Source organism: Cynocephalus volans, chromosome 4 (assembly GCF_027409185.1).
Source record: "Cynocephalus volans isolate mCynVol1 chromosome 4, mCynVol1.pri, whole genome shotgun sequence".
Lineage (NCBI taxonomy): Eukaryota > Metazoa > Chordata > Mammalia > Dermoptera > Cynocephalidae > Cynocephalus > Cynocephalus volans.
The window spans coordinates 107419690-107432663 of NC_084463.1; the positions used below are offsets into that span (position 1 = coordinate 107419690).

At 34.7% G+C, this 12974-nt stretch overlaps 1 protein-coding gene across 1 annotated transcript; it reads right to left on the reverse strand.

The window, feature by feature from the left end:
* Positions 1-9577: 9577 nt before the first annotated feature.
* Positions 9578-12517, reverse strand: ZNF214 (zinc finger protein 214). Its single transcript, XM_063095916.1, has 2 exons — positions 12391-12517; positions 9578-11271 (listed from the first exon to the last, which is right to left on the reverse strand). The coding sequence occupies exons 1-2, from the start codon at positions 12515-12517 to the stop codon at positions 9578-9580; spliced, it is 1821 nt and encodes a 606-aa protein (XP_062951986.1).
* Positions 12518-12974: the final 457 nt, after the last annotated feature.

Here is a 12974-nt window from a genome sequence, read left to right on the forward strand (position 1 = left end):
TGCTTATACTGTTGTCTTGACTGACAATTTTAGGTACTACCTTCTGATTTCCTATTATGGAAGATGGAAATTTGGTGCTTTTATAGCCTCTCTCACTTACCCTTTCCTTATCTTACTAATACAGTTTATCTCAATTTTTTAAATCTATTTTCAGTATTTATATTTTTAGGATTATGTAAATATTGTCCAAACTTAGACAAGGAGTATGCTATGATTACATTTCCTTCTTTATCCAATTTTTTGTTCTTTCTTATGGAGTTAATTTGCCTTTCTGTTTGTTGATGGGTTTGCTTAACTTTTTATATCCCAGTCAAACCTCACTATTAACGGATTTTATATTTGTGAATTCACTACTTACTAAAATGAATTCATAACACTAAAATCCATATTTGCAGTATGTTCCCTGGCCATTTGCAGACATGCACAGAGAGAGAAATTTGAGTTGCCCAATGTGCATGTTCCCAGTTGAGCCTGAATAAAGCAATGATCTGCCTTTTCGTTTTAGCTCTCATACCATAAAAAGTGTCCTTTTTGCAATATATTTAGTGCCATGTTTTTTGCATTTTTGTGCTTTTTGTTGACTTTGCTGTTTAAAATGGTCCCAGATGTAGTGCTGAAGTGCTGTCTAGTGTTCCTAAGCACAAGGCTGCAGTGTGCCTTAGGAGAAAATACAAGTGTGAGATAAGTTTCTTTCATGATAGTGCTGTTGTCTGTGAGTTCAATATTAATGAATCAAGAAGATATATTAAATATTATTTTATATATTATATATTGTTCTATACAAAGGATATAAAATAGTGTAATATATTATGGTGTATTAATATTACTTAATTAAATATTAATATCATATGTTAATCATTTAAAACCAAGTTATGTATTGATCCATGGACTAAACTGGTGTGATCAGATGTTAGCAGGAACCTCACCCTGAATTTTTATGTTCATGACAACTTTAAAGAACATTACAATGAATAATGAGAATCAACTGTTCTACTTGAACTCATCTGGATTCTCCAACAGAACTGTAAAAGCCCTCTCATTTGTATTTTTTACAAAAATACATCATCAGTTTCTCAGTTTCACATACTGGTCCTTAGAGAGACATCCCTCCTGGAGTCCTTTGTCCTCCTGTACCATTTTGAACTAGGTCAGAGCAGAGATGGTAAAACTTGTCACCTACATAGCCATCTCTCAACAGAATCAGGATTCAAATTCACAAAGTACCAGGGATTCAAAAGTGTCATCTCAACTTGACAACTGATAGTGGTTGCTTGAAGCACTGTCTTGAAAATGATTCTAAGGTCCTGTCCAGCTTAGCTGAAAAGTGATCTATGACCATATTAATGATGTTTGTTATGGTTTTCTCTTCTCTTACATATGTAAAACAAAAATGTTTTACACCCTCTTCTGAGCCCTTAGACTCACTGTCTCTAGCCAATGGTATTTTCTATCTGCCCTCAAAAGATAGTTGATCATGAGCTCTGATTTTCTCTGACATTCAGGGGCTGCAACCAACTAGATAAGCAAATGCAGATTTGCGGCTGCTTTTAAGTATCAAGTAAGTTTACATATGCTAGTGATACACCTTAAGTTTTTTCATTAATCTTCTAGGAGTGAGGCTCTTATTGAAACTGAATTCCTTCTATCTATAGGCAGACTGATGAAGTCATCTTCCAAAGATGCTTGTCACATAGGGGACTCTCAGAGGACTCACTAAAATGAAAGGTTTGACATGCTCCAAATTACAGCCAGTAGCTAAGACAGAGCATTTTATAACTTTTGTCTCATTTTACAAATTATCCTAGGCTACCTTATGTTCAATTTAAAGACGGGAAAAGATTGTGATGTTCTTTCTGAAATAAGAGGCATTGTAAGGAGCTTGAGTTCACAGAATGGGAACAATTAAATAACAAGTGTCCCAAAGATAAGTCCTGAGAGAACTAGGACCCATAATAATCACCATTTATATATTGTCACATGGCAAGGGTGGTAACTCCTGGAGAGATGTTTGCCATATTTTGAAAGAAGTTTTATTTGTAATTAAAATCTTCCCACAAAGAAAACTCCAGGTCCAGAGGGTTTTACTGGTAAATTCTTCCAAAGATTTAAGGAAGAAATAACACCAATATTACACAAATTATCTTGGAGAATAGAATTAGAGAACATTTTTCAACTAGTTCCATGTAATATTTCTTCCATCTTGAGGTCCCAGGGACCATCCCCTATAAACTTCTCCCTATATGATTCTTCTTTCCCAGTGCCTTTCTTTGTAGTTATCTCCTTGATTTCAGGAAATCTCCTGCTCTGATATGCAAAACAAAACAAAAACCAAACAATAAGTAGTTAACTGTGGTAGAAGAAAGGAAACAACAAAAAACAAAAAAGGAAGGGTTGGCTTGAGAGAAGGTAGACACACTTTTTCTTCTGAGACATAAGGACATTGTAAGTTTAGTTACGTGGATAGTGGTATACCCTTAATCTCAAGGGGATTTTATGAACCCCAGAACCAACATTTCTAAGGTACTGTTATGGGATGAATTGTGATCCCCCCAGAATTTATATGTTGAAATCCTAACTGCCAGTATCCCAGAGTGTGATCTTACTTGGAAATAGGGTCATTGAAAACGTTAATTAGTTAACATGAGGTCATACTGGAGTAGGATTGGCCCTTATCCCATTGTGACTGATGTTCTTATGAAAAGGAGAAATTTGAAGACAGACATGCACACAGGGAGAATGCCATGTGAAGATTAGAGTTATAGTGCCACAACTCAAGGAACACCAAAGATTGTTGGCAAACTACCACAAGCTAGGGCAGAGGCCTGGAACAGATTCCCCCCACATCCTTCAGGAAGAACCAACCCTGCTAACACCTTGGTTTTAGACTTCTAGCCTGCCAGAACTGTGAGACAGTATATTTCTGTTGTTTAAGCCACTTAGATTGTGGTACTTTGTTTTGGCAAACTAAACATCTTTACTGATGAGCTGGACAACCACTTGCATTAACTTCTGTCTGGTTTCACAGTTACTTACTTGGACAGTGGCCTTGTTGAGTCTTTCTCCCTTTCATCTATGATTCTTCTTGCTCTAACAGAAATATCCCATTTTGCTTGGCAATGAAAAGTCCTGTATGTGTGGAAAGAAATGTAACTTGGCTGGCATCCCAAAACTCAAATCCTTCTCTATGATATTAAAGACAAATAAGAAAGAAGGATCTTTGTAGGCACTTCACTATTATTCTTAGAAAGTAGAGGATAATAGTTGAGAAACTAGTATAATTATATCATGCTTCAACTTCTTGGTAGGATAATCTGGAGTAATGCATTCTAACCTGGGGAAGCAAAGTGGGAAAGGACAAAAGAGATGCCTATTTTCAATTTGATGAAATACCCTATCATTTTGGGGTAGAGAAGGATCAGAAATCCCTTGCTTCTGAGTCCCACCTCAAGAACAAATCAACTAAACACTTGTGATGTCAACAGCCATATTCTGTAGAGGAAGCCAAGATGCTCCACATGCTAAAATGTGTACGCTATGGGAAAGCCATCTTACCCAGTGAAACCAGGTTCTTACAGTTCTCTAGCACCACATCCCTCTGCAGGGCCTTTGTGTAGGAACGAGTTGTTTCCACTCCTTTTGGGTGAAGCTTGCAGGTCCATCCTTGAATGTCACCAGATGCTATTTAGAAAAAGATACTGTTATTCAGGGAGTATACTGACTCGTGAGGTAGGGGTAAGGGATTAAGAAAGTAGCATTTGGTGAAGTAGGTAAGTTGGTTAGGGATGCCACTCAAGGTGGACCAATGCTAGCCCATAATCTGTTTCTCATTTATAATGAGATAAGGAGCTTGTGCCAGAATGTATATATGTATATCAACTATGTCATTAAACATGCTGTTTAGTTCAGCTAGCATCTTTCTTTCTTTCCCTCCTCCCTTTCTTCCTTCTTTCTTCCTTCCTCTATCTCTCTCTCCTTTTTCTGAACATGTTTTCCAGATCTACTCTGGTGAGCACACTAATAAAGGAAAAATTAAACCAATGATTAAAAAAGAAAACTGTCTCCCACTATCAAACCTCACAGACATCATATAGTTGCCTCCTAAACAGTCTTGTGATCTCCACTCTTGCTCACTCTTTTCCCCTTGCTCCACGACATATCTGATCTCCACACTGTTGTTAAAAAGTCATCTTTTCAAAATGATAGTGTTGCTACTTCATTTAAGTTCTTTAATGTTTCTCCAGGGCCAACAAAATTTTTTTAGCTTGGCACAGGAAGTCCTTCATGATCTGGCCATCCTCTAACTTCTCTTTTCACTTTTACACTTTATACTCCAACAGTGTCAGGCTACTTGTAATTGACTCGATACATCATCATCATGTATTTTGTCATTCCACATCTTTGCACAAGTTATACCTTCTGCCTCCCATCTTTTAAACCAATAATTCCAATATAGAAAATTATTATAAAAAATTACCTAACATAGTGGAAAACTTCATATATAATGACTTTAATGGCAGTTCATGATATAAACAGTCTAAATCCCTGATAATTAAGTATTATGGTACAGCAACACAACAGAATATCATGCAACCATTAACATTTTAAATAAGTTGTATGTTTAGTGATTTTAATTTTTTATGAAAATAATAAACATCAATAAAAATGTAAAAAGTACAGAAAAATAGAACATAAAGATAACCACAATCCATCCTATCAGAGACCCACTGATAACATTTTTGTATACATCCAATATTTTCCCCATGGAAATATCCATATAAACATATTTATAAATATAATCTTACCCCATTTACAGTTCTGTATCTATATATTTCACTTACCATAAGTATATTCTTATCATTACAATAGTCTCAGAAAATATGTTAATGTCTTCATAATATTCCATCATATAGATGCATCATAATTTATTTACCATTCCCCTGTGTGGGGGCAGCATAAAAATACTAAAATAAATACCTTGAATAACTGTCTGTGTGTGTGCTCTAAAATAGTTGAGAATTATTGGCCAAAACCCACCACTTTCTGGAGAAATCTATTTGAACATCAGCCCTTAATGACGTTTTTATATGCCTTATCCAATCCTGGCCATGTCTGAAGGAACTAAAACAGGTATCTGATAGAAAGCTAGCCAATCAGTAGCCTGTGGATTAGCCTGGCCTCTAAGGCTTGTCCAGAGATAATTATAAGAAGAGCCAATCAGCTTCTCTCTCTCCAAAATTTGAATAGAGATCCAGAGGGAAGTAATAAGTTAGCGGTGGGCAATGGAATTGAAGACTTATATTCAGGAAATGTGGTGGCAGTTACAAGTCCAGGATAGGGTAAGGAAACAGGAAGTCAACCTGTAGAGAGAAAACAGAGGATACCCAGAGAGAGAAAATAAGTTCTTGAAAGGGTAGTTTCGTTGTCTAATAGCTTTCTAATGCAAATTTCCATGTTGAAGTTTCTGTCCTTGGATTTTTGGTGAAATTCTATTATGTAATGTTACATAACTCTATTCTTCACATAGAAAAATTTGAGATCCTTATTCTTTGCAATTAGAAGTTCCCTAATAGTATGAAACTCTACTTCCATGGGATATATTCCCACATATGGAATTATTGTAGCAAAGAGTATCAGCAATCTTAAGGCTCATGATTGCCCAAATAGTTTTTCCAAAAAGTCTGTATCAATTTACCCTCGATATGTATGATGTATAAGTATACAACACTCCATAATCTCACTGAAAAGAGCTATTATCATTTTTGATAATAATAAGATATTTCATTGCTTTAATGTTTATCTACTTTGTCAATTTTTTAAACTAGGTGGTCACTTGATAATTTTATAAAAGCTCATACCGTTATAATTATGTCAAATATCTTTCCTATTTTTGTCTAACTTCCATGTTTTTGACCCACAGTTTAAAAAAATTTATGTGGTCGAATTCTTAGCTATTTTTTCTGAGTTCTTCCATCTTATGTAGCTTTCAAAAATGCATGTGTGTATGTATGTTTTCAACTATACGAAAATTCACTATAGTGAACTTTAAACATTTTAAATTTAAAGTGATGGAACCTCCTTTTTAAAAAACAATAAAATCTATATTCTTCTTGCAAATGAAACAGATAAAAGTGGGACTCAATTTTTGGTTCTTTTGTTTGAGGCACCAGTCTTCATGAAACCACATGGAAGTCCATGGAACACAGCTTGAAAATTCATGTTTTAATTAATATATATTTTATTCTGATATAGATCATGAGATGAAAAGCCTACTTTTTTTCACCAAAGAGTTAATTATCTTGGCACTATTTTCTAATAGCCCTTCTCCTATTCATAGATCATTATCATATGTGAAATATATAAGCACATGTACTAAATATGTCATATATACATATATAATCCATATACTGGTATATTTTTAAGCTGTTTAGTGACTGGGAATTCTAAAATTTTTTTTCAATTATATAATTAAGCTGTCCATTATTATAACTTCAATATACCATTTAATATATATTAGGGCAATCTCATCAATCTCTTTAACAGTTATCTTTGCTCTTCTCCACTGTCTATTTTTCTTAAAGACTAGCATTTTTAAAATTTTGAACCTAACTGGGATTTTCATGAAATTTTAAATAAATCTATGAATTAACTTAGGCACATTCCCTCTAGGAATATTGTAAGAGTTCTCTATTCAAATTCTCTTTTATGTTCCTCAATTAATTTTTGTTTGTCATTATTTTCATTTAGCATTTTTATTCATTCCTTTCTTTAAAAATTTTACCATTATTACAAACCAGATTTTTTCCGCCCATTACATTTTCTAAGTATTGCAAGAAACTATTTTGTATTTTTACCTACCTTAATGGGTTTAATTAGTTGAATTTTTTAATTATTAAAAACGTGTTATAGGTACTCCTTTATGTTTGCCTAATAAAACTTTGCCTAGTCTTTTATATTAATCAGTATCATTTTGCTTTAATCTTTTCATTCATAATAGCATATAATTAGAATTTTAACCCAATCAGAGTGTTCAAATCTTTTTAAGGAGGAACTTAACCTATTTTAACAAATTTGACTTTTTCTCATCTTGTTCCACATTCTCTAATTTTTTGGCCAACTTCTGTTATTTTGTATTGTCTTTGCTATAGTAACTGAATATTCTTTGCTTTTATCTTCTCCCCTATTTTGAAAGGTATAGTGTTTCTTTCAGTTCTATTACTTGCAATTTCTAAGTATGTAAAAAAAAAAAATTACATCTTTGCTTTTTGAATTGTTAATGCCAAGAAGAAAATGTTAATATTAGCCCCTGCTATTTAAGATCAGAAATGTAGCACACTGTCTTTTGCTATCCCTCCCCCATAGGGTTGACAGATTTAGCAAATCAGAAGAGTGATGAGATCCTTTTAAATTTGAATTTCAAATAAATAAATTTTTAGTATAAGCCCTATGCAATAACTTGGACATATAGTAAAAATTATTCCTTGCTTATTTGGCATTCAAACTTAACTGGGTGTCCTATATTTTATCTGACAATCCACTCTCTCACCCAGATTTTTATACATAATCTTTTATATTCAACATTTGCATATTTTCTTGCACAACTATTAAATTTTTGTAGTTTTTGTAAACAATCAGACTTAACTATGTTTAATTTCAGTGCTCACCAGTCCTTTTACACTGACTTCCACATTCCTGAACTTTAAGAAAGGCACATGTATGGTATGCTTTGTTTTCTTGTTCATGTAAAATATTTGTTTCCTGCATATGTGAGACAATTTCATTAATAAAACTTAAGTAATGAGAAACGTTTTAATCTTAGAATTTTGAAGGTGTTCTTTCATTGTCTTCTGACAGTTACTGTTGCAGTGGTCATCATCCATCCCGTTTTGGTTTTTAGACAACCAGAATTTTACTTTCTGCATGCTTTCAGTTGTTCTTCCCCCCACCCCTCAAGGTGTCTCTAAGATTGTTTTGATACTGATTTTGCCTAAAATCTAGTTTGTGTATACTTTTAACTCAGTAAAAAATTATTTTCTTTGATCATTGATTCTATCCCAAATGTTCTTTTATCTTCTTTCTTAACATCTTTAATTTCTTTAGTTTTCCATTCTTTTTTCTTCATATCTGTCTTTTCTATTTGTTTCTATCTCATTATCCTTTTCTTATACATTTAAGATTATCTCAAGTTTATCCACTACAGTATTCGGTATTTTGCAACATTAATTCTGCAATAGCCTTTTACTTTGATGTAGCATTTAAAATTTCACTGAAGTCCTTCATTGTATCTATTTCTTTTTATTTTAGAGGCTCTTTTCTACTTATGGAATTCTACTCTAGCTTTATTGAATTCAGGTTTTCTGTTGTGCTGTGGAGGATACCAATTTTTTTTTAAAAATTTCCTCTGGAGCCTGCAACAGCTAATTTTCAGGTTCTTAGTCTTCAGAATATTCCTTTCTTTGGTATTGCAATTCCCTCTTATTTCCCTAAACAGGTCCACTTAATTTTTTTTCTCTTGGGATGTAATATCTAAACATATTTTTATATCAACAGTTAGGACTGGAGTACTCTGACTGACTCTGCTCCATACTGTAATAGCCCAATTCTTTTCTTACGTAATTAGCTTTCATTGTTGCACACAGCTCTGAGTTCAATTCTGTTCCTAGCAGGTATTTCCGTTACCACTCTGTTCTACTGAGATTAAGTACAAGTCCACTGCTTGGATCTCTGATTCTGAACCAATGGAACCAATCATGTTTCTAGCAATCACACCTATCAACTTTTGTCTACATGCTTCATACCTTATTTACAGAAACTAAACCTACTTCTTGTTATTTGGTGTCTGAACCTATGAATAAATGCGGGAAATTAGGGAAGGGAAAGGATGAGAATAGACTGTGATCACCTCAAAGTGCAACACCCCTGCAACAGAAGGACGGTTTCTGAGTTTTCTGGTTGACAGAGATAATGTCTCTAAGATATACTATCTCAGATTCAGGGTCATACAATGTTTTCTTATGTTTTATTAGGTGGCTTTTGTTTCATAAGCAATTGAATTTTACTGGTATTATAGTTAATTCTTCCATATTTGAGCAATAGGTAACCTACCAGTTTGAATTTCAAGTTTTGTTTCATATTTTCTGTGCATTCCTAGGGACTTTACAGGGAAGTCACGAGATGCTGTTTCAGAGATGGCTAGCCTGTTTCAATTCAAACCAACATTTCAGTAAATGTTTTGAAGTCAGTGAAAATACAAAGTTTAACATACAGTATGATTTCATGCACATTAAAATGCACAGAAAAAGAGACTAGAATGAAACAGGATGAAGAGTTTTCTCCTTAAATTTTTATATATATTGTGACTATGTAATATTTATAATAAAGAAAATGCACTTTAATTTTAAATACATAGAAATCCTCCTAAGGATCTCCTCTTGAAGTAAATAATTTTTAGTGGGAGTTGGGGGAAACTATAAATGTTGCTTGGGATTACTTGTGTTATTTACAGGATTTCCTTCCCAGCAACATTTATGGGGTTTAAAGGTTAAGCTTTCATTAAAGCTGTTAACTAAATGAACAAGATTTATAAAGTTTCTCTTCTGTGATTACTGTGAAGATGTGAATTATGATCAAATCCCTTATAATACTCATGGCATTTATAAGGTTTCTCTCCTGTGTGGACTCTTTGATGAATTCGAAGAGCTGAGCTGTGACTGAAACCCTTACCACACTTAGCACATTGATAAGGCTTCTCTCCTGTATGAACCCTCTGATGAATGTGAAGATTAGAGCTGTGACTAAAGCCTTTTCCACAATCATCACATTTATAGGGTTTTTCTCCTGTATGGACTCTCTGATGAATGAGGAGATGTGAACGCTGACTGAATCCCTTACCACACTCTTCACATTTATAGGGTTTCTCTCCAGTATGTACTCTTTGATGAGTGTGAAGCTTTGAACTCTTGCTGAAGCCCTTCCCACACTGATGACATGTATAGGGTTTCTCTCCTGTATGGACCCTCTGATGAATGCGAAGATCTGAGCTGTGACTGAAGTCCTTTCCACAGTCATCACATTTATAAGGCTTCTCTCCTGTATGCACTCTCTGGTGAATTTGAAGATTTGAGCGCTGGGTAAAGCCCTTACCACAGTCATCACATTTATAGGACTTCTCTCCTGTGTGTACTAACTGATGAATTCGAAGATTTGAGCTCTGACTGAAGCCCTTACCACACTCATCACACTTATATGGTTTCTCTCCTGTGTGGACTCTCTGATGAACATGAAGTACTGAACTCCGACTAAAACTCTTACCACACTGATCGCACTTAAAAGGCTTTTCTCCTATGTGAAGTCTCTGGTGAATGTGAAGCAATGAATTTTTACTGGGGTCCTTATCACACTCAAATTTATAGAGTTTCTCTTCTGTGTGCACTCTTTGATGATTGTGAAGACCAGAAATCTGATTGAAGCTCTTACCACATGCATTGCAGATACAAGGTACCTCCCCTGTGTGAACTCTCTGATGAAAGTGAACTCCTGAGCTCTGACTAACGTTGCTGCCAACTTCATCACATCCATACAGCTTCTCACCTATGTGGATTCTTGGATGTCTGTACAAGTCTGATCTCTGAGAGAAGTATGCTGTGCTGATGGAGCACTGATAGAGCTTTCCTCCAAATTGATTTCTCTTGTGGTGAACACACTCTGAGTTCCAATAATAAATTTCTTCACATTTATTACAGCCACAGTGTTTCTCTTCCATTGGGTCTTTCAGCAGGTCATTTTGGCATATCTCCCCAAAGTACTCTGGAAGGGCTTCCTCCATTGGGATGCAAGAATGCTGAACTATGAGCTTCTGTTCTTTTTTCATGGAGAGATTTTTCCTGGATATGCCAAGATGGTATCTACGCCCTTGAAAACCATGTAAATCACTGAGGTAGATTTTTCTACCATTGTCTTGAGCGGTTTTTGTTTCTAAGGACTGCCAAGGTATAAACTTTTTATATTTTAAGTTCCTGGGACTTTTGCCTTCAAAAGTCAGTTCATAGTTCCCATACCCTGGTACTTGAGTGGAGAGTATTAACCATTCTCGACACTGGGAAAGGTCTTGCTGAGTTGGGTCTTTGGAATCAACCTGTTGAACAATCTCCTCATAGTTCTGACTTTCATATATCTGAAAGCCAGCATTCTGCCAGCCTTGACAGCAGGAAAAATTTTCATATTCTAAATATCTGAATCTTTGTCCTTGGGGTTTGTAGCTCTCATTCCAGTGTCCTAGAAGAATAAGCAGATAATCCAGTTGTGAGATGAAGTTGGTGTTTAAAAATTACCACGTATCTAAATTTAATGACCTCCAGAATGATAGGAACATATGTGTATATGGGGGTAGGAGAGAAGGGTTATGACTTTGACTAGTCCATCTGCATCTGGAATTCATTTGTTTCATTCATTCATGTATATATACATTCATTCACTCATTCTTTCATTCTACAGACATATCTTGAGCATCTACTATTTACTTGGCACTGAAAGAAAAGAGTAAGGCCAGAAATAGTAAAGCCAGTCTTGAAGACTAAGATTTAACTAGATTACTTTATTTGGGGTATCATTATAAGAAATAAAATATATATTTTATATTTTTCTGTTCTAGAATAGAGTGGAAAAAATGGCTGCATTAACCCTCTCCTTTATCATTATCTTTGGGTATTCTCCTTCCACACTATCTCTAGGCTTGGCTATACAATTTGCTTTGGTCACTGGGACAATAGCAAAAGTGTCACAAGTAGAGACTTGAAAAGTGCTTGCCTTCTTTCTTGCTGCTTTTGGAAATCCTCTGACCACCACCCTGTAAATGAGTCTTGGCTAGCTTGTTTGAAAAGGGACATATGGCTGACACATCCTGATTATCCTCACTGATACTGAGCCAACTGCCAGTCATGTGAGTCAGGACAGCCAGCCTCATCTTAGACCATCCATCCCCAACCAAATCTCTTTCTGATAGAAGATTTATCTAGACAGTAAGAATCATTAAAAATAATAAAGTTTGTTTTGAGCCACTAAATTTGGGGTAATTAGTTATACAATAAAAGCTAACTTATACAAACAGTATAAAGAGATTCAGGAACACAGAAAATTGACTATGTATGGAGATCTGTGCTTTAAAGATAATCCAGAAAATAACTAAAATTAATAGTTACAAATATCCATTAGTTATATTGCATAGGTGTCTTGGAAGATGTTTTGCTTTATCTTCTATTTGTCACCTGATTTAAGACATATTTTTGAGAATATTTCTTCTACCACCTCAATACAATATCTAAAGAACAAAAGTTTGTAACAAAACTGGTTCTAGAAGAAACTAAGTCTGTTCCCCATGAGCTGCTATAACTTTACCTACTGACATGACATTTGTGTAGTTCTCCCACATGACCTCCCTGTAGAGCTTTTTCTGAGAAGAATCCAGGAATTTCCACTCCTCCCAAGTAAAAATAACAGTGACATCTTCAAATGTTACCGCCATCTGGTCAAAGATCAGGCTTTCCAAGAAGAAATCTAAGTGAGAAGATGGCCAAAGAAAAAGACATTTAGCAGGTGTAAAATATAAGTGGTAAACCAAACAGAAAAAGAAAGAACTTTAATAAGGAAGAAAAACAAGAAAGGTAAGAAGAGACATAATAATAGTAAATGGCTAATAATGTATCCAATCATTGAATACAATCACTATCATAATAAACATTTATATAGCACTTATCAAATATATGGGAACCACTTCACACATATTTCAGGTAATCCTCACAGCAATCCAGTGTCGTAGGTAATATTATCTCGGTTTTGCACATTAGTAAACATTGGTTGAAACTGATTAAGTAAATTCCAAAGATCACAAAGCTGGGACCCAGTTCTGCATATGTCAGGCCAGGACCATTTGCCAACTACAATTTGCTCAATATTGCTTATATTATTGCTTCATGATTGAT

Coding starts and splice junctions, on each gene's coding strand:
- ZNF214 (XM_063095916.1), bottom strand. CDS start 12,517: ATGGCGGTAACATTTGAAGATGTCACTGTTATTTTTACTTGGGAGGAG. Junction 11,272..12,390: donor CACAAATGTCATGTCAGTAG/GTAAAGTTATAG, acceptor TTATTCTTCTAG/GACACTGGAATGAGAGCTAC.